Here is a 22,479-nt window from a genome sequence, read left to right as displayed (position 1 = left end):
TTGGCTTTCCTGAATACTGGCAGGGAATCCAAGAATTCCAGCAAACAGGCTTCTGAAGGGCACGTCGACTGGGGTTTGTGCAGTCTCTGCCACTGACTTCCTGCATGACTTTGTTCAGGTGTCCTCTCTTCTGTCTGTCTGTCCTGCCTGTAGCATGGCAGAGATGCAAATGTACTGCCTTGAATGGCTAAATCATTTAGAAATCACAGTCACGCAACAACATCAATGAAGAACTTTACAGTGTGGTTAGTTAGAGACCTATTCCACCTGGACTGTCACAAGTCCACGGGGCCAGGTGGGATCCACCCAAGAGTACTAAGAGAACTGGCAGACGTGATTCCCAAGCCTCTCCATTATATATCAATGGTCATGGGCAACCAGAGAGGTACCAGATGACTGGAGACTTGCAAATGTGACAACCATCCATAAGAAGGGTTGTAAGGAAGATCTGGGGAACTAGAGGCCTGTTAGCCTGACCTCAGTGCCGGGGAAGATTATGGAGCAAGTCATCCTCTGTCAATCACAGAACAAATATGTAGTAACCCAGCCAGCATGGATTCATGAAAGGCTAGTCCTGCCTGACCAAGCTCATCTCCTTCTGTGACCACCTGGTGGATGAGGGAAAGGCTGTTGGCGTAGTCTTCAGCAAGTCAAAGTCAAAGACCTTGACTTCAGCAAAGTTTTTTTGACACAGTCTCCCACAGTATTCTCCTGGAGAAGTTGACAGCCCATGGCTTGGACAGGTACACTCTTTGCTGGTCTAAAAACTGGCTGGATGGTTGGGCCCAGATAGTGGTAGTGAATGAAGTTAAATCCAACTGGTAACTGGTCACAAGTGGTGTTCCTCAGGGGTTGGTACTGGGGCCCATCCTCTTTAATATCTTTATTGATGATTTGAATGAGAGAATTGAGTGCACCTTCAGTAAGTTTGCAGATGACACCAAGTTGGGGGTAAGTGTCAATCTGCTGGAGGGTAGGAAGGCCCTCCAGAGGGACCAGGTGGAATCAATGAGCAGAGGACAATGGGATGAAGTTCAACTGTCAGGTCCTGCACTTTGGTCATAACATCCCCAGACAGGCAGGGTGGTTGGAAAACTGTACAGAGGAAAAGGATCTAGGGGTGTTGGTTCACACTTGCCTGAACATAAGCCAGCAGTGTGCCCAGGTGGCCAAGAAGGCCAAAGGCATCCTGGTATAAGGTGTCAGGACTAGTGTTACCAGCAGGACCAGTGAGGTGGTCATCCCCCTGTACTCAGCTCAGGAGAAATTTCTTCTCAGAAAGAGTGTTTGGGCATTGGAACAGAGTGCTCAGAAAGGTGGTGGAGTTACTATCCCTTGGGGTGTTTAAGGAAGGGTTGGATGAGGTACCTGGGGACGTGGTTTAGTAAGTAATATAGGTGGTAGGGGGATGGTTGGACCAGATGATCTTGGAGGTCTTTTCCAACCTTCATGATTCTATGATTCTATAAACCAACAAAATACTCCTACTCTTGAACAAGTCAACCTAGGGTCACCTTGGAGTTAATAGAGAAAGTCACTTATAGGCAATAATTTACCCATATCTGTAATAAATATATAAAATATTCTCTTTAAAAGATTCTTGTCCTAGAAATTATTTTTTCTTTTCTTCACTGATTGTAGAAGGAATCAAGTGTGACTAGTTTGGCTGAAGAAGTTTGCAGGACTGATTAAAACAAGTGAGACAAATTCTACTTATACTGGTAGCCTGCTCACTGCACCATGTAGATTTACAATTGAAGCATAAAACTAGAATATAAACTTTACCTTCTGAGTTTTTACCATGGTGGTAAAAAACCCCCACCAAAAGTAAATAAAAATAAACCCTACTATTATTCTGATATATTTGGGCAAGGAGAAAAGCAGAAATTTGCAAGGATGGTATAAATGCAATGGTTTATATTTTCACCTAATCTACAGTATCATTTAGCATTGATTTATTAGGTCCCCTCCTTAACACATCTTGCAGTCCTGCAGCATTTGTGTGTCTGGAAGAGTGCATCAAAGTCTGGTTTGGAGGTTCATACCCTTTTCATGTCCGCACTGAGCTGCAACCCAGCAATCAGAGTGTAGTCAGTGTCAATCAGACAGAGAATTGTGGGGATGACGGATGGAGTTCTCTTTGTAAGAGGGATTGCATCCACTTAAAATCTCATTTTTACATAGCTCCTTGTTATTCCAATGAGGGAGCCCTTTGTTTAAGAAAAAAAAAAAAACAAATAACAATTATTTTCTATTTCTAATTTACTATTTTTATCTATTTTTTCCCTCATAGGCATTTTACCTAAGAAAAATATACTGACTACTGCATAAGCTTGATGTGTAATTGAAAGTTAAGCTTTGGACACGGTAGGGGTTATACTGATTAATCAATCCCTAGCATCTCTCAATGCACTCTGATTATCTCACAGAGAAGTCCTAAAATAAGCCCATAGAAAATCAGAAATCAATTCATGGGTCTTTGCAGTCTTTTTACAGATAATTCATATTTTAATAAACTTAGTTTGAAGTCGGACTCTTTGGGGAATTTTATCAGAACAAGAAAACAGGCTTGTTTCTTTCCCTGCTGAATGAAAGCAAGGACAGATTACCCAGTACCACAGCATCTGCGACAAGCGCAAAGACAATTTTACACAAGATTCTGTAGTAAGACAAGGACAGGTTGGCCTTGTGACTAATCTTGCAGGAGTTTTGGGTGTTAGTTACTTGAATCTTGTGACCTGGACAAGATACCAACCTTTCCTTGTAGAAGAGAGATGGTAATAGTCACGTTTCCTTATGCTGTTTGCCCTGCCTGTCTAGGTGAAAGCATTGCTCTGCTGCAGGAAGTTCTCTGTCATATTGTTCCGTACTGTCTGTATAAAGTGTTAAATAATAGGTGGGTACAAACCGAATCTGTTCCTAGCAATGCTTTTTTAGCATACCTTTGAGTGTATTCCTCCAAATTCGTTTGAGCCTATGGCATCCATGGCCATTCAGTTGCAGCAGTGAAAGCCAGTGCAAGCCTAAACTATTATTCTATTATTTCCAAAGCCAAGCCAAGAAAAAAAAAAAAAAGAAAAAAAAAGAAAAAAAAAGAAAAAAAAAGAAAATTGGTATTGCAAGTTTTACATTGCACGTCTCCAATACCTCTCCAGTGAGCAGCCCAGACACTGGATTGCATTCAAAGGGTGTAGAACAGGAGATGTGCTCTGAACTCCTTTTCACACATGATACTTTTATGAAACGATACAGGTGCATGACAAGGTTTATGCTTTAAATTTTATCTATCAATAGTTTCCTCTTTCTTAATTTTTCTGCAGCAAACACAGTTGTTCCTGATAGTGAAAATGTTTTCAGAGGCAGGATTAGAGCCCGCAGTGGTGACTGCAGAGAGGCAGACGTGCTTTTCTTCTGTAGGACTCCCATCTCTCATTCAGTTCTCTTCTGTGGGAGTAGTAACAATCAATAACAGTAAAAAATTACGTACATCTGAGAGCATGTATGAATTCGAATCTTTGTTCTTATGGAAAGGGCTATGAGCTCATCAATATGCCCATGCAAGAGACAGGAAACATACAAGATGATTAGGGGACTTCTCTTACGAAGGGAAGCTGGGGCACTTGGGATATTTTAGCCTAGAGAAGAGAAGACTGAGGGGGCATCTCATCAATACTTACTAATACTTGAGGGGTGGGGGTCAGGAGGATGGGGTCAGTCTTCTTTCAGTGGTGCCCAGGAACAGGACAAGAGGCAATGAGTGCAAACTGGAATAGAGGGAGTTCCACCTGGACATGAGGAGGAATTTCCTTCCTGGGATGGTGGCAGAGCCCTGGGACAGGCTGCCCAGAGAGGTTGGGGAGTCTCCATCTCTGGAGACATTCAAAACCCACCTGGATGCTGTCCTGTGCAGTCTGCTGGAGGTGATCGTGCTCTTTCAAGGGGTTGGACTAGATGATCTCCAGAGGTCCCTTTCAACCCCTGTCATCCTGTGATTCTGTGACATGCCAGGCAGTGAGTTTAAAGTGCAAACATTGCCTATGACTCCATTGAGTCCATACATGTAGTTTTCTTATTCAGTTTACTTACCAGAGAAGCAGGGATACAGAGGGTTTGTATCTAAATGCATGTATTTCCTTAACCAAATGGTGTTTAAAGAGGTAGAATGACACAAGGTGTGCATCAAATTATCCTGGGATTCTTGCTACATTTTCATATGGGTCACTGTTTTGCAGTGTAGACCACAGCAAACCACTAAGGATTACATACAAAGCTTACAGAAGAGTGGGTACAAAGCTTATAATGCTGAGTGAGCCTTGTATGGTGACTGGAGAGAGATTTATCATTTTGCTGTTTTTCAGAAGGCAAAATAGACTCTGTTTTTCTTTCCTGGAGGAAAACGTCTCCCCCAAGGAGGCTGAGGAAGCCTGTGCTTAGAGCTTTCACCTGTGATGTTTGAGGCATATTCAAGACTTTGTCCTGTCTGATTCAGATTAAAGACTTAAACCTTGGCCTTCTGTATCCCAGGTAAAAGCCCAAATCAGCAGATGGTGGGTTATGGAGAAAGAATGGGAAAGCTTTAGTGGAATTAATTCAGTGACTGCATACAGTGGAGATGCCACTTCTGTATTTGATGCCACAGCTCAAATCTCACTCTGGGATTCATTGCTTTCACTGGTTCATCACACCCCCAAACCTTGAGTCTGTCATAGTGAGGCGGGAAGAATTTGCAGGCTCATCCTAAGTCAGTGTACATCTTCAGGCTGTCTCTTCTGGCATTTATTATTTAACGACCTTTATGCATTATCTATTAAATTGAGGTTCTGAAGAAAACCTGTTTCTTCCAAGAATGGCAAAAGAGGCTAACAAAGCATATTTCATTATGAAAATAATGTTTTTTCCAAAATAATTTCCATTTTGGGTTCTGATGACTGCAGCTGCAAACTGCTTACATTAGTCAAAAACTATTCAAAAGCTTTTTTAACTTCTGGCCCCAAAACCTTCCCCTAGCACAGGCTAAGAGCTGCAGCCCATGAGAGAAGACTTAGGGATTTGCAAACCAGAAATAATTGAGATAATTACATTCCAGCCCCCTTCATGCTTTCCCACCCTACTTCGAATCTTAACTACTGTTTTAATCTTTTCTGGGCCCCCAGCTCATTGCAGTTTTAGAATTATTCACAAAAAGGTCACAAATCACATCTTTTGGACAGGATTGCCTAGCAAGTCTCTTACCAGTAGAAGAAAGGCTTAGTGGTTGAGACCAGAAAAGGGAGTTTTTGTTACTTTCTTTGAACACTGGGTTGAAGCCAAGCAGTGTTAACTCAACTCTTCATTCTTCTCTCTTGTGCTTGCTTCTTTCCAAAGTCTTTGCCAAAAATGTGAAAGGATGTTATACCTACAGCTTAATTTATTTCCTACAAAGACCTCCTGGGATTTGAACCTCTGTTATAAATCTGAAGCTTAAAGTTTAATAAAAAATGCAGAAGTCTTTTATGTTATAGAAGAATCTCCCAGAAACCTGGTAAATAGCATCACACTCTTAAATCCATGGTTGTGTATTTGCTAAAATCAAATCATTGCAGCCTCTGATCATCTGGCAATACAGATTAAATTTGAATCACTCCTAAGTACATGCCTAAATAGCTGCTGAATATTCAACACTACATTTATGCTGGCTTTGTGCTTTAGACCAGGTGTGGAATGTCAGGCAATATCAATCAAAATGGCCAAATAAGATGTCCCAGGTTCCACATATTGTGTCATGAAACCAGAATACAGACCCTCAAACCACTCATTTGCATCCTCTTGGACGTGTGGTGAGTCTGTCACAGTGAACTGCGATGTTTCAAGTATGTTAAATATCAAGTGGTGGCTTAACCTGGTGTAAGATGTTAATAACCAAAAAGTCATTTAAACATCTGAACTCACAACAACTTTGGTTAGGGCTAACTTCTCACATAAAACAGCTAGTTTGATCCTGGTATCTGTTAGCATTTTGGGGAAGATTATTGTACAACACGGTGAAAAACCATCTCTCTTTTGACTCTGAGTGGGGCTTTCATCATTCACCATGGGATTTCACTGGCCAGGCACAACTGCAATTGTACATGCTCCACGGTCTTTCTGACTGAAGGGCACTATCCAAACATCAAAGAGCATCTTGTTAATAATACCTGAAGTTCATACTACTCTTCTCACACAGAGATTTCAGACATGCGTTGGCCAGGATTTTTTAAATTAAGTATTCAGCTGTGCTTATGTGACTTGATTCTCAAAAAACCTGGGGCTCAGTGTAAGACTCTGCCCGGAAGATCAACTGTCTGTTCTCAGTTCCATTGCTTTCTTCTTGTACCACCTTAAGCAAGTCACTTTGACTCCCCGTGCCTCATCTCTTCCTCTATAAATTGAAGAAAAGGATACTTACTCACTCTTATCAGCATTAGGTCTTAGTTAATGATACAATTTGTGGAGCCCAAAGAAAGGAAAATAAAATCCAGCCTGCTGTGCTCAACCTACAAAGGGCAGCAGCAATAAAAAAATAGGGAGAAAAAAATGCCTTAAGCAGTGGAATAAGAAGATCTACTTTAAGAAGACAAAAAGCAGGCCCTGCCATGTAAGATGATGCCATTCTTGCATAGGAGGTTTTGTGGAGTAAAACAAATGATGATGGGAGGTCCCTTCGCTTCCTCCAGCACAAAGGTGGATTGAATCAACCCACCGGGATTCCTCCTCATGTTTTCTTGGAGACAAGATATTTCATTCTTCCAGCCTTCTCATCACCCAGTTGCCATAACTATACAGGAAACACATAAAGCTATCTCTACCATTTAAACCCTCACATTTTTTGACAGAAAATTGGATGATATGACATGCTGCCTTCCAGAACAGGCGCTGTCTATCACCTTGCTGCTAATCTCTGTGATTAGTGACCTGCAATGTAAGTCAGCTATCAAAGACCACCTGTCCTTTTTGCTGTAAGAACCTCCTAGCATATCGCTTTGTGGTGTCACACTCTCTTGTCTGGTTTTTTGATTGATGGAAGTTTGTCTTTTGAGCAGTGACTCAGAAAATAAATCATTCCCCTTGCCATTCATTGAGTGCGATTCTGCAGCACAAAGCCAGTGTGGTTAATCAAAGCTCCAAAGAGCAACAAAAAGCAACAGAACCGCGGATGAAGAGGATAGATATAAAGGATAAAACATAATAAAAAGGATTATTTGGGAGCAAACCAAAGCAAAAGCAAAATAAAAACAGCTACAAATAAGCATTGTGTTCACTGCACTGCTGCACCAGAACTAGAAAGCTGATTTTTATTTTTTTCTTCTGCTTCTAGACACATATGCAAGGATGTGTGAAGAGTCCCACAATTCTGAGAAATGTAATTATGTCAAGGAGTCTGATTTTACAGGCTTCAGCATGTCAATAACCCTTTCTGGGGTCAGTGGGATTTTTCTGAGTAGAGTAAGTAAAGCTTGAAGGATGCTTCAGCTGTGATATGTGCTCCAAACCAGCTTGGGGTCCAGCTGGGATTGTAGACTCAGCGGGCCAACAAAAATAAAAAAGGCTATTACCATTAACTTGCCTGGGGGAAAAAACCCAACCAGCCAAACAAAAAAACCCAACAAACCAACCAACCAACAACAAAAAAAAACCCAACCCAAAACAAAACAAAAAAACCCCAAAACACAACCCCCCCCCAAAAAAAAAAGTAGGTGACATTTGATCTGTTACGCAGACCGCAGTATGATGAAAGATGATTATGATGATTCTATGATTAGACATGGTTCTGAGGGACATGGTTTAGCAGTGGTTGGCCACTAAGGATGATGGTTGGACTTGATGATCTAAAGGGTTGCTTCCAACCAAGACAATTCTATGATTCTATGAAAGAATCAAACTGAGCCAGAAACACTACATGATAGGATGAGAAAGTCCTTTACAAATAGAAATGGTTCAGAGAAGGCAGCTTTTGTGCTTTTATGGAGGGAGAAAGAGTGAAGGGATGGAAAGGACAGTATTAGAAGCCTTGCTTTTTTATATCAGGTCCAGAAAGTTTATGTAAGTTTTTAAAGTTATGAGGAACACTCACGAGCTAGAGGTGGAAAGAAACTGGTGTCTGAGTATGTAACTGACACGAGTGTGATTCTTTGTATTTGCTGTGTGCCAGAGAAGTCAGGAAAAATGTGAGGTGTTGATGGCATGGATGAAATTGTAGCAGAAGCGAAATCAACACAAGGAGTAGCAGATAAAAAATAATAATATTCTATCACAGAAACATTTTGAGGCAAATTCCCTGGTGAAGGCAAGGTATCCAAACCACCTGAGAACTGGGCCATAAAAATGAGATGACAAGAAATGCATGCCCATGGAGAGGTGATGGAAACGTACTTAAGTCCTTTAAATGCAACAGCCCCTTCTGAAAATAAAAAAAAATTAAAACATTTTCATTATGTGTTTTGGGGGCGACCTTTCTATTTGAAAAGTGTTTCCTTACAAGTAGTGAGAAAAAGAAAGAAAGGGCTGAGGAGACTTGAATTTATGGAGACATGAATGATTTGGAAATTGAAGTACTGTTATAGGGAAACTTGTATGTGAATGGTGCAAATTTACAGGGCTGTTTTTGATGAACTGTGGGAAGAATTTCAGTTTTTCAGCACCTTTCTTTAAGAAAAGAAAAAAAAAAACATTCATCTGGTGGGAATTCCGTCAATTTCCTGATGTTTTTTCGACCATTTCCTAAGTTGCAAGGTTACTAATGGTAATTACAGACCCTGTTTGTACCTTGTGGCTCTAACTGTGCAGAAAGGTTTTCTTGGCACATGTACCTCCCCTACTAGAGGGTTTTTAAATGACTGGCCCTTGGTAGGAATTTCTGCAATACTCATGAGCAGGTAGAAGTTTTCTCCTTTATTTCTTATAGAATTTAGCAACTGGTCCTGGCTCACATTTTGCTATCTCCATCCCCCGTGACAACAAATTACAATTTCGGTGTTCATTGTAACTGGTCTTACTACAGCACAGTTGTGAAGGAGCCTGTTTTAAGGTGTTTTATTAAAAGGTATAACAAACCTGCTCCTTTGGAGGATTTCGCACAGAGATGGTATAAAGGGGATAACAAAATTCAATAGCAATCACAAAAAAAAAAAATCCGAATTTTTCAAGCCTGTTTTTTTGTTGTTTTTGTTCAGGGGAGGAAAACAGTGCACTGAAAAGCACTCAGATGTTTTATTCCTTTTACCTCTCTCCAGTGCAAAAGTACCAATAGGATTGATTCAAAGCACAAAATATCCACCAATATTTGGTACATCTCTTACACACTATTTCTGTGTTAAATCGGACCTTTTAGCATAGCGACACTTCCTTCCTTATTGCCTCTACATTCAGGCCTCAGTTTTTGCACCTCTCAGGCCCTTATTCTGCAACTCATTTAATGTGTGTGAATTTTGCCAGGCGAGTAATTCCGTTTGCGTTCACTATACTGAACTTATATAATTCATGAATGAATTTAAGCCAGTGAGTTTGGTGGGTTTAAATACATGTTTAAAATCAAAGTGTTGCTCAAATCTCTGCAGATGACTTCAGGAAAGTGTAAGACACTCTCCCCTTCCTCCCCATCCTTCCATTTGTGTTCAATAGTTTCTATGTGTTTTGCTGGCAAATAGGAAGTGTGAGCTTGGTCTCCTGTCACCAGAGAAATAGATTGGGGAGAATTAAGTGGATTTTTTTCCACTTAATTTTTGTGGTACTCTTCCCAGAAACCATCAAGCCAGCAGAACGAGGTTCTGTTATTGCAAAGTTCATTTTGGAGGCTAAAGGGACAAAACCCAAGGAGCAGAATTTTACCAAGGTCAGAACTGCAGAAGTAGGACTGGGACCCACTTTTTCTTTGCCCAGCTGCAGGTGTATCTCACAGCCATCCTGCAGTTCCAGTCCTGCAGTGCCTTCCAGCATTTGCTCCGTTATGCTTGTCCCAGGCAGCCTGGCGAGTGAGCAATTCATAGTAAAATGTTGTCTTCAAGCTTCTGCATGAGTGTTATGATTTGTACGTTATCAGAAGCTGTGTTAAGAAGTTTCTGTCCTTCAGTGGTTCATAGTGTTGGTATTGACAAACGCTACATTGCACCACATCCCTTTAAGCTGACCTGCAAAGCTCACAGCGCATCCATCCTCAGCTTTTGCACCATAGCTATGGTGTGCTGCAACACAAATCAAGGGTATATAGCATCTGAAGCGAGTCTGGGGTCTGAGAGTCATGAAGAAGGAAAATATCATTGGTATGTTCAGGATGTAACCTTGCAAGGAAGAAATGCCATCAGAATGTGATTCAGTCCTTGCCAATGCATTTCCATATGTATTTGCTATGAAAAACACCAAGAACTAATAGGTGCTTTCCAATCCTCTTCCTTTCTGTTTTTAAGTGCTAGTAAACAGCACCATCCTGGTGTGGCATTTCAGGATTCAGCTTCTGCTCTTTAGCGGTCAGGAGGACGTAGTTCCTGAGAAACTCAGCCTGTAATTACAGGTTTCAATGTTTGGTTTTGCAGGTTTTATCGGTATTTTTTCTCATAAACCAGTTTAAGTATTCAAAACCATATTTTACCATCTTACTGAAAGTCATCGACTTTTTTTTCCCTGTGGCTTATGTTGCATTTCATAAACTTAAAGCGAAAAGACAATTTATTAACGATTATGACAAAAATAATTTTAATATGTGTTTTATTTCTGATATAATTTTCTTCCATGTGTGGATACATACGCTTGCATTCTGGTTCATATATACACTGGTTTTCCCACAGGCATAAGCCCCAGGCCATGCTGTTACACAAAGCAGGGCACTATCATTTACTTACACTTTCTCAACTCTGCTTAAGTTCTAATATAATTCTAGCCGAGTAAAGATGAGCCCTCTGAATAAAAAGATACTTCCATCCATGTCTCACCCCTTCATTATACTTTTCCCTCTCTCCCTTCCCCCATGCCTTCTTACACTCTCATTCTTTCATTCTTTTCTTCTAACCTCACGATCTATCTAAACACTTTTGAAAATATTGGGCAGCATTTTTCCAAAGTCCTCTGGCTGCCCAAATAGAGACATTTCAGCATGGCCTGATTTCCCAGAGATTAGGTGACTGATGTACCGAATACATGCCTCCTGGACGTGTCTGAATCACTTCCCATGGAAAGACAGAAAATCACAATCAGTTTCAAATCCCCAAGTGCATGCCCAGTTCAGACATATGCAGGTTGCTGCGTGTATGTGTCCCACTAGCTGTGGCAATTATTAAATGAGTCACACATAATTGAGACTTTCTTTCCATCAGTAATTGTTCTAAGAGGGTTTTCCTGCAGTCCATTAAGTAATGTTTCCTTTGTTCAGTGCAAGAATGTATAAAGAAGGCAAATTAGCTTCCAGGTGCCCAAAGGCATGAACCTAGATCCCATTTCTTTTATTCTCTCTTTCAGGTTATTCCAATCTGACCACCACACAGACGTCATTATTTTAATGTTGAATACTCAGACAAGGGTGCCATGGATGTAAAAGAAAGGAAACCGTATCGATCTCTGACTCGGCGCCGCGACACTGAGCGCCGCTACACTAGCTCTTCAGCAGAAAGTGAAGACAGTAAGGCACCCCAGAAGTCCTACAGCTCCAGCGAGACTCTGAAGGCTTATGATCAAGACTCCAGGTTGACCTATAGCAATCGGGTCAAAGACATGGTGCACCAGGAGGCCGATGAATTTTGCCGAGCAGGTGAGTATGTTTCAGAGGATGTTGCTGCAAGCAGTGGGAATTTATCAGCTGAGAGCTGGGGCTGGGTGGGAGGCTACCCCTGAAGGACTCTGCGGCCAAAGGCAAAGTATAAGGAAAAAGAGTAGCAATTAATATTTTCATTGTCTTGCAAAGACATGGGTTGCATGCAAGCTGATTTCCTTAAGTGGGATACCACCAGCCCATGTTCATTAGCATCTACTAAGACACATTGTCTGTGTTTTAGTCTTTTTACTTTCAACAGCACTTTGCTATTTTCCACCATGAGACCAGACCCCCTGTGCACATGCTGCACAATATTGACATAGCTTGGAAAGTCCCCACCTGCTCAGGACACCTTTTCTACTATGTCATGTGCCTGCATTGTCATGAAGGATGTCAACAAGGATGCTGAGGTAGAAGAAAACAAGAGGAAAGTATTAGTATCCACACTGTCCATCTGGGCTACAGCAAAACCCAAGAAGCTTAGAAGGGAGACAACTGAGCTCTAAATGGGATGAACCACCCTCGGCATTGTACATGGCTTGCAGGCTGTAGGTCTGAGATGGGGACATGCTCCAGTATGACAGGAATGGTAAAGAACCACTTTTAGGGTTTATAGGAGTCCATTTAGTGAACCTGGGTTCACTAAAGCTGTGAAGTTGTGGAGGTTCAAGGGTCAGCATGGGCTCCACAGTCCTAACAGATATTCCAGATATTCTTTTTTTTATATATAGTTAGCCTGAAGTCAGTGCAGTCACGTTCTCACTGCTGCTGTTGCCTATGTGAGGTAGATTTCTGGCCTCTGCTACAGTCTCATCTTCATTTTTCTGTAGAGACATGAGTGTCTTAGTTCAGAAGCCAAGCAGGGCGTCACATAAATTATTTTTAGAAGTCCATCAAGAAAAGCATAAAACGGCAAAGCAAGTCAAATAAGGTAGGCAGCATTCCAGACAATGAACATAAAACAGCTGACCCAGGCTGCTCCAAGCCCACCCTCTGCAGTTTGGAGAAGCTGACTCCCCAAACTGAATACATAGAATTGCACTCGTTTAACTTGGGGGGCTGCTGAATTTCACCCTCCAGACACCACGGACTTGTAGTTTTGCTGCAAGGTGCATGTTTAAGGCAGGCACAAGCAAAATGACTTGCAGAAGTATCCTCGTGCACATGACTTTTCTGTTTGTATTTTGGTATAACAGGCAGTAATTAACAAAAGGGCCAATAGGTGTTGTAAGCAATACTTTGCAATCATAAAAGGAGTTTCCCTCTTAGCAACTCTGAAGTACTTCATCCTCTCTAAGGAATCTGCAGAGCTATAAAGAAAAGGAAACCTTTTAGGTCATTGAGTTTGCTCGCTTCATACAATATATTCACCACGCAGGATAGATGTGAATTAGTACAGGTCAGCGGTTTTCAACCTGAGGGTCTGTGAGGCCACGCAGGTCCACGGACTTCTCCTAAGAAGCCCACAAAAGATAAATAAGAAAAGCCAGTCTATTGACAGGGAATATAAATTTGCTATACACAACTTCATACTTCCTAAGGAAAATCTTGTAGGGTACTGAAAAACGGTATAAAAACACTGGTCTAAGTGGATGAAATTAATTGAGAAGTTAAGATTAACGACGTCAGGGCACCCGTTCTGATATATCACCCACAGATTTTTCAATTTGCAATTTTCTTCCATTTTATCCTGACAGTTCCGAGACTGGTCTGAAGTGTGTTAACAATTACCCCAGACTTTCTGTGCCACATTTTCCACTGGCACAAAGCCATGAATGGACCTCACTTTGTGGTGCTGCTTGGGCTCGTGCCAACTGAAACCAAGCCTTATTAGCCTGCTCAACGTCAGCAAGGCAAAGTGAATTTCTCTCCTGCATTGGTTTGGAAGGCAGAGGAGGGAAAGATTTCAAATTGATCAAATAAATTCAGTAAATAAACAAGTCAGCATTTAAATGGTTTTACCTAGAGTGAGAGTGCCAGCAAACGTGCAAGTCAGCACAGGAAAAAATAGACCAGATCTGAATTAAAAAGTCTCAGATATTTATTATCTTCCTTTTATTGACTTGAGTTCTTCCAGCTTAAAAGGCAACAGTGAGCATAGAATATGAAAATCGATGCATCTCCTGCTGTTTATTGCAAATAAATTTGATTTTCAGTTAATTGTAGCAGTCATTTTTCATAATTTATGAGCTGCTGTTACTGGAGAGCATTAGTCACGCTGCACATTGATGTGTCTGATGATGTTGAGTGTGGTTTATTTCAGGGGAAGGTGGAACTTGCCATCAGTGACTCAAATACGCAAACAAAGCCAAAAGATGACGTTTTTCATTACTCTATGGAGGATGGTTTCAAAACTATCTGGCCTTGCAAAAAAGTCAGAACTGGAAGAGACGAGCCAAGTCTCTGGGGAGATACTGCTTCCTTGCTTTTATAACTTAGGTCAAGTTCATTTGCTACCTCATGCCGTGGATTTGCAGAGGACACTCTCTAAGATAGCTTTGCAATCAAGTGAAATGGATTAATTTGCCACAAGCTTGCACTGTGCTCCCCGAGCAAGGCCCTAGAGGTGTAAGCCTCAAGCAACCTTCTCCATCCGCTCTGTCTGAAAGCTTGCTTGGTCAATTAAAAAGGTGTAAAGTTCATGAATGCTTTATATAGTTTGAGTGCTATCAGCTCTAGGTCCATAACCAGTTGAACCACGGTGATTTCCTCCTGACATCAAACAGCTCCTTCTCTGAGATTTACGTGAAATGTTGCCTGGTCCCATTATACACCTTGCATTTAAACATGTTCTCTCTGTCCACTATGAGGTGCAAAGTCAACTAAACAAAATAGTGTAATACAATGACATCTGCTTGGAGCCAGCTGGGCCTTCGATGCATGTATACCAGAATACAAAACCTTCCTCATTCAACAGGGCCAGGGTGTTTCCACAAGCATGAAATCAGAATCTGAAAAAAATGGAAGTGGGACTGCTTCTATTAGATACATGTTTCCTACCATGTGATATTTAACATTAACAAGTGGAAATGTGTGGAAAGCCATGTGCTTGTATGATTTTGAGCAGTGAGAATCGTAACTCAGATTTTGGACACAACCTTGAGGTCCAGTCCTGATAACAGATATCAATGAGTAGATATGAACTTAACTGTTCAAAGATAGCTCTGGGCCTGAACTTTCCTGGACATCACACATTCAGATGGATCTTGTCAAAATGCACAAACGCTGTTCTAAACCTGAGATGGTGGCCTGTGCGTAGATTTGGCAGGTTCCACCTCTCTTTTTATTGCAGGGGGGTTACTTATTGAAATAATGGGAAGAAGCCGGCTAGACTGAATGTGATGACCAGTGTTGGTATTTGGCAATGATCCAGGGCCTGATGCCTTCTACCCATTATAGACAAAGTTGTAGCACAACAGGAGGTGCAGATGCACTGTACCATACAAATGCATGGTGCAGCTAAAGGCATTCACAGGTGGCCAAAATCTTTTAAAGACATTCAGGGCGGAAAAATAAAAGTATGCATTAATAAATAAATGTGGATTAAAATGGAGCCACTAATTGCTCTCCCCAGCTTTCTTGTTCAACTTTCCAGAGCGTGCTGATATTTTAAACCTCATTCACATCGATTTGGTCAGATTTTGAAACTCTGCAGGTAACTAGACATGAACTCAAGAGTCATTTTTCAGGTTGTATTTTTAGTCAGCTAAACAATTGAATCTATTTGCAGCCAAATAACCTCTGCTGTGAGTGTATCAGAATGAATAGCTAAACTCAGTCAAAGTGTGAGTGGTCAGCAAGGGGAAAAGTGAGATCGACAAAGGAAATTTAAATCCCCAGTACATAATTTCAGGGATTTTAATGAGCAGAACTCACTGAAATTTCATATTGAGTAGAGTTGCCAGGTATGTGGCAGGACTTGATCATTGCGTGCCTCATTTTGCTTTTATCCCAAGATTACTTCTTGCCTCTCCTAAAGAATTTCACCATTTCTCTGACTGTCTTAGATTTCAAATTTGATGATTTAATTGAACTCAGCCTGAGTTTTTTGTCAGCCTCCAGAAGCAGCTGCTTTTCATCTTGACACGATCACTTGATCTTACACTATGAAGACCACATAACAGGGACATCTTTGCTGTGGTGTTAGGACTCAGGAACTGCTGTGCACCACTTGAAGACCCAGGATGAATGGCTCTGCCACTGACTTGTGTTAGATGAAACCATCCCTATTAAAGAGTAATCAAGCTTCTGTGTTTTCTCCCAGGAGCCAACTTCTCTTTGCGAGAGCTGGGTCTTGAAGACGTGACACCCACACATGGGACTTTGTACCGGACTGATATCGGGCTGCCTCACTGTGGCTACTCCATCAGTGCCGGCTCGGATGCCGACACAGAGGCAGACGTGGTCGTGTCACCTGAGCACCCTGTCAGGCTCTGGGGACGCAACACCAAGTCAGGACGCAGCTCCTGCTTGTCGAGCCGGGCCAACTCCAACCTCACCCTCACCGACACGGAACACGAGAATACCGAAACTGGTAAGTGGTGACAGTGCATGTGATGTCGGCCTTGAGCTCTACCAGGAATACCAGTCTACCTTAATCTTCCTTAGGTTTTGTGTTGTGGATTCTTTCATCAGACTCAGTAAAAAAAACACTCTTCTAAATAGTCCCGTGTCGCGGCCTTTTGTACTGTCCTACAGAGTGTTTGTTAATAAACTGCTGGAGCAGCTCCTACTTATTTATCACAGCAACAGAGATCATTAAGTGGCTGTAATGCTCTCTCTGCTTTTTGTAGTGACCTTTCAGACAAAAAGCATTTAAATCTCCCCTCCCCTGGCTGATGCTGCTCTTATCTTTGCTGCAGATTTTTTGGGCAGATAATTTCCTTTTTTCCTTGCCGGTTCCTTGACAGGAGCCGTTTCATTTATGTAAATCGTCTCACTGCTCTCTGAAGGAAAACGATGGTGAAATATTTTTAGAAGCCTTTTGCTTCATGTGAAATAAAAGCTGAAGGTCACAGGGGTTTTTTTTTGTTGGGTTTTAGGGGTTTTTTTATCTTTGTAACTTCGCGTCCCCAGCTGCGGGGACTCCTGCATGTGTTTTGTAGGTCTGCGAACCTTTTGGTCAGCAGTTCTGCCAAGCAGTGTAGGAAGGAGAGAGGATTTTGATTCAATTGCAGCTTGACCTGGGAGTTCACACAGCCCTGTATGCCTTTGCACCTTTAATTCAATTATTGCACAGTCTGCTTCTTAATATAGCTGCTGAGTACAAGTCACCGGGAGCTTGAGCTCAGTGCAGAAAGCTGATGTAAAATGACTGCGTTGCTTGTTCTCTTTATGCTTTTTTGCCACAGTATTATAGTGACAAATGATGATAACTTTTCCTCGAGAAGCCATGACACGGTGAGACATACACCACCCACATGATTTTATGTTTAACTCCAACAAAATTACTGTAGAAGCTTATTAAGTTTCTGCTCAGAGATAATGATATATTAGGCAAAGTTCAAAGATAAATAGCCTTCTCTTTAAAGGATGTGCAGAAGAATCTTTCTAAATTATCTTTAGGGGTTTTTTTACATTTTCTTTGTGTAGTATCTTTCAAGGTTGCACCTGTTAGGACAGGCAGACACGTACCACCAGATTATAGTGTTTTCTTCCGAAGCTTTGGGTTTTGATGAAAAAACAGAGGGATCATCAGGGTCAATCAGAGTTTTGCACACTCTTAAGAATTGCTAGGAATAAACCAAAGTCAAACACTTGGTACTTCCACTCCAGTCTCCTGCATCCAAAGCTCTCTCTTGTGCTTTTCATAGTGTACGAGCAGCCATGATCCTATCCCATGCATGTTGTTTTCTGTAACTACTAAGAAAAGCAAAATACAGAATTTCAGTTGGGTTTGATTTTTGGGGTTTTTTGTTTGATTTTGTTTTTGTTTTTTTTTTTTAATTTATTTAACAGAATTGCATTACCTGATGGAATCTTTTTGAGTGGTTTCCGTAATGCTGTCTCTACACGTGCAAATGCAACTTTGTACCTACAGATCACTTCCAAATGAAATTGTATTAGCAACAACACATTAGTAAGAGCACATGCCTCGAAAGGCTTTACTGAAACTACTCACAGAGATAGTAGACTCATGTCAGGACTGAAATAACATCCAATTCACCTTCCCTTAAATTTAATGACAAACTAACCATTGGTTAAAACACCATTTCATAGCAATTAGAAAAAGGAGGATGGGAAAGTGAAGACCAAGAAAGTCCAGGTATTTTAAGTGCTGTATAAATGTAGAAGGAGTTTCCTTGGGCCCTGGGCCTTTCTTGTCTTAGATGTTGAGTGCTTTGAATGAGAAAGGCTACATCACACTCGAAAAATACAAAGCCTGTAGCATAAATAAAATCTAGAAAGCAGTGGTGTCCAGTATGTAATGGCATTGTTCAGATTGACAAAAAAGAAGTAGTGGAACTCGAGGGAAAATATTACAATCCAAACTGTGCCTTTGGGGAGCTTCAGCTGATGCTTAGACTTCCCTGGGAAAATAAGGGAGACATCAGTCAGGTTCAGGTCAGAAAAACTGATCTGGAGCTGTGAGAAACACATATCATTTCAATATAGGGACTGCAGCTGAACTGGAGCTATAAATGAATTAAAAAAAAAAAGTTGCAAGGGAGGAAGAGGAGGACTAAGGGAAAGTATTACATGTAAACAAAATTTGTACATTTTAATTCCATAATTTCTTGGCCGAGATAAAGGTGCAACTTTTGCATGTAAACCCCTCACAGCCCAAAACCTGCTGGAGCAAATGAAGCCTGAGATCCTCTCAGAATCATTTTCTAGCAAATGCAAAGATTTTTCTGTGTTTCCTCTCTCTGCACAGAAGCAGTGTTACTCTAGGCCCTCCGCTTCTACCTCTCACAGGCTATTTTGAGAAATCCCAGATTTATAGGAGAAATGTTTTCAAGACGACATGAAATTTTGCTAATGGCAGCATAAAGTAACATAATGCTATGACTCAGTTTACAGGATACCTTTATTAGTCAATATTAATTGTTGACAGTATTGATAGAAGTTATAGCCTTTAGCTGAAGTCAATATGGAGCTTTATGAACCTGCCATCAATAGAAGATTTTATGGGGCCCATTAAACCAACTTTTCCAATGAAGGTTCATGTCAGCAGTTTTTGTGCTGTTCATTATTTATCCAAAATAAATAATGAGAATTTACTTCTGATGTTTGTAAATCCAGAGCTGTCAAAGGCCAATTCTACTGAGACATTTATTGTGTTCTTAGAACATGAGAGGTCTCACTCCCTTGAAAAGCGGGATTGCTTTTATTTGAGGAGTGGTGATGCCTTGAAGGAACAGATACACTGCTCTCTAAGTGCAGCCACAATCTACCCCTCTGTCTTTAAGGAAACCGATGAAGCGGTCTGGTTCCATGACATATTGCAGTCCATAAATCACTTGCACAGACAGCTGTCATGAAAAGCCATGCTTTGCTTTATCTAAACTGTTCCCAGGCTTTCCTGGAGGTTGAATACTCTTACTAGCTTAAGAGTTTGTTTTCAGTGAAGAGTTAGTTTGAGTTATACTGCTGGCATCGCCCCAAACTCAGATCCTGCACACCCAAACATCCCCAGTGGTTTCCCCTTTGTTGGGCAGTGCTTTTCGCTCGACCTGGATGGTCACTTTGAAATATGGAAACACAAGGGACAGCTTGTGTTCCTGCACCTTGTCTGGGGATAATGCTATCATTCTGTGCAGCTAATGCAGCAGGATCTTCTTCCAGACTGAGTTGAAATTGTGAGCTCTCTGTTAACAGTTCAGATCCATGCACAGGGAGGAATGTGGTTCCTGTAAGTGTAGCTGAAGTTAGAACCTCTTTCCTATACTGGTTCGTATTGTTCCTCAGAAAAACTGATTCAAGCAAAAGAAGTTCCTGAAGTGGTCATTTGAATTTGAGCCCGGAGTTGACTGGCGTGTGTTACCTTAGGTGACCCTGAACAGTCTTTGTACTGAGCCAGCGATTGTTTAGTACAGAGAAGAGCATAATGAAGGAGAACAAAGTAATAGTCTTCTAGAAATTGAACTCATTTTTTGCAGCAATTCTGTCTCATACTAAAAGCAAAATATTTCTAATCATAAAAATGCAGAGCCTCAGCATGGTTTATGTTGGCAAGTACTGCTGGAGGTCTTTGGTCAAGTGTCCTGCTTAAAGCGGGGCTGGCTTTGAGGTCAGATCACATTGCTCAGAGCCTTGTTCAGTTACACTTTGAGTATCTCCCAGGATAGAGAGGCCACAGCCCCTGCATCCTGGTTCTGGTGCCGACCACCCTTCTCGTGAACAACTCCTGTCCTAACAGCTAGTCAGAATTTCCACTGCCACATCTCATGTCCATTGTCTCTCATCCCCTCACTGAGCACCTCCAAGAAAAGCCTGGCTCCAACTTCTGTATATCTTCACACATAAAATATTTAGAAGACAGCAGCTAGATCTCTCTTCAGCCAGTGCTTCTCTGAGCTCAACAAAGCCACCCAGGTCCTCCTCTCCTCATAAACAGTTTGTAGGCAGTTAAGCAGTGCAGGAGACAGAGGAGTCTGAGAAACTCCAATGCCAAAAGTTTTGAAGTGTAGGTTAGATAAATAGTTGCTGAGAATGGTCTAGATGGGATGTTTCCAGGGGGCTGTACAAGCTGGCCTCTTAAGCCTCCCTCTTTCTCCATCTTCAACAGTCTGCAGCATTGCTGAGCTTTCTTTCACTTTAGGGGCACGCAGGGCTGGTCAGTTAGAGGTTTGACTGCCTCAGGATTTTGTACTGCTTAGGACACTGCTAACAGAGGTCAGGATGGACAGTGCTTGTGTGTAGGTACCCATGAGTATTTCCTTTTGGGTCTGTTAAGGGAGATCTTAGCCCAGATTTGCCCAGACTGTTATGTATTGTGCTAGTAGTCCCTGGATAGATCTGAATACGATGGGCAGAAAATGTAGATATTCTCACATAGAATTCCTCTGCCCCAAAAAACAAACAAAAAACCCCAAAACACAAGCCAACAACAAGCTTTTCTCTACCTCCAATGGGATAAAAAGCTTACTAGTTTATTCAGTGAAATCACTGCAGGATAACTTTAGACCTGGGCCAACTGCATTGTTCTTCATAGAAGTGTAGTTCTTCTAGAACAGTGGAGTTTTTTCTTAAAAAAAAAATTAAGAGTACTTAATAAAATCAGTAAGTACAGTTTAATTTTTGTCTGTTCCAAGGTAGCTCAGGCAAACTACAGTTTCACTTTAGTTTTAATCTGGTTTTAGTGTTAATATCCACCAAGGCATGTAGCTGGTTAAATAAGAGAGGGAGCAGGAGAGAGGGGGAGTGGTCTTCTTCATTAACAGGACAAGACATCAGTGATTAATGCTGTGTGCATGAGCAGAGTGGAGCAGATATTTCTTTCTGTTCTCATCTCCTCTTGGGAAGAATGTGGGCAGTACCAAGAGGCCAGAAGGATCTCACAGGCAGGATGAGTAACATCAGGTGGCTTGAGACAGTTCAAACAAGCTGGAGATGCTCAATTGTGATATATTGTGTAAAGAAATTCTTGCAGCAGAAGTGTTGCTGAAGTGAGGCATTTTCTTATCTAGCGGATGGAGAGATTAGTAGACATGAACTAAAATTCCAGATCTAACCACCCTGGAAGCAAAAATTCAGGCTGCAGGACCATTGCTGACAAATTACACTGTGCTGCTTCTTTCCATCTTCGCAATTCAAAAATACGTAGAAATCTTGTCATCCTGGAAACAACCCTGCATGCAGTACATGTGTGTAAAAGGGGTGAGAACTGCACTGCTGGACTCAAACCTCCCATTTAACAGTGAACACGGTGCAGGTACAATCAGCCCAATGCTTCCACCACATGTGTCCGTCACCTCTTTTTAGGAAGAGCAGGTTAATCTCAAGGTCCATTTGGCTTCACCTCTGATATCACCAGTCAGAGCCAAGGGTGGTATGGTGACTACAGCAGTACAGATGCTTACTCACTGGTGACAAGATTAAGAGCACAAATTCATTTTTCTTTCCTGGACCTGCACCCTGCAGGGAGAACTAATTTTTCTTTTAGTCACTACTGATCTGGGATACATTTAAATAAGCTTTAAAACTGTCAAACAAACTATCAGCCTAATATTGAAATTTGTTCTTCAAACCTTACCAGCTTGACCAGAACGGTAGTGAAAGAGTTATGGGTAATGTTTGCTTTGCCATCAAATATACTGCCTTTCTGGAAAATTCTTTCAGTTTTTTTGTAAAACTGACACCTACTTGCAACCAGAAGCTGGAAAGCTCATGTGATAGCTCTGCCTTCTCTACCATTACAGACCCAACTCTTAGCTGTTTTAATTGACATAATGCATGATTTAAAGAGCATTTCTTGCTTACTTTCTGCTTCCACACTGCTTAAGCCATTACTGCTGCTCAAAAAAGTGCTTAAGAAACTGCATAGGAAATTAGGACTTGATAGAATTGAATGCTTATAGAAGATATTTAGAAACACAGGGGTGCATTAGAGCAGGAAATAATTAAAGACAAGTCTTTCAAACAAGGAGCACCAATAATACTATACAACTTTATTTCTCCTGGGTAGTTAAGAATTCTAAATAGACTTAGTGGTGTCTGATACAGTCCTCACTGACGCCTTTGAATACTCCATAAGCAGTGTTAGATCAGGTCCTAGGTGT

At 41.3% G+C, this 22,479-nt stretch overlaps 1 protein-coding gene across 3 annotated transcripts in view; it reads left to right on the top strand.

Moving 5' to 3' along the window:
* Positions 1-11,501: 11,501 nt before the first annotated feature.
* TENM4 (teneurin transmembrane protein 4) overlaps positions 11,502-22,479 on the top strand; it is a gene marked incomplete at its 3' end in the record, with an annotated part of 366,880 nt that continues 355,902 nt past the window's right edge. For all 3 annotated transcript variants that reach the window (XM_084264045.1, XM_084264044.1, XM_084264043.1), the window contains exons 1-2: positions 11,502-11,752; positions 16,020-16,289. In XM_084264045.1, the coding sequence (XP_084120171.1) occupies positions 11,530-11,752; positions 16,020-16,289 (493 nt within the window). In that variant the 5' untranslated portion in view covers positions 11,502-11,529. The remainder of the gene's footprint in view (positions 11,753-16,019; positions 16,290-22,479) is intronic.

Source organism: Gallinula chloropus (assembly GCF_964237585.1).
Source record: "Gallinula chloropus genome assembly, chromosome: 1".
NCBI lineage: Eukaryota > Metazoa > Chordata > Aves > Gruiformes > Rallidae > Gallinula > Gallinula chloropus.
Note: the sequence above shows the minus strand (reverse complement) of the source record. Positions and strands in the feature narration are given on the sequence as shown.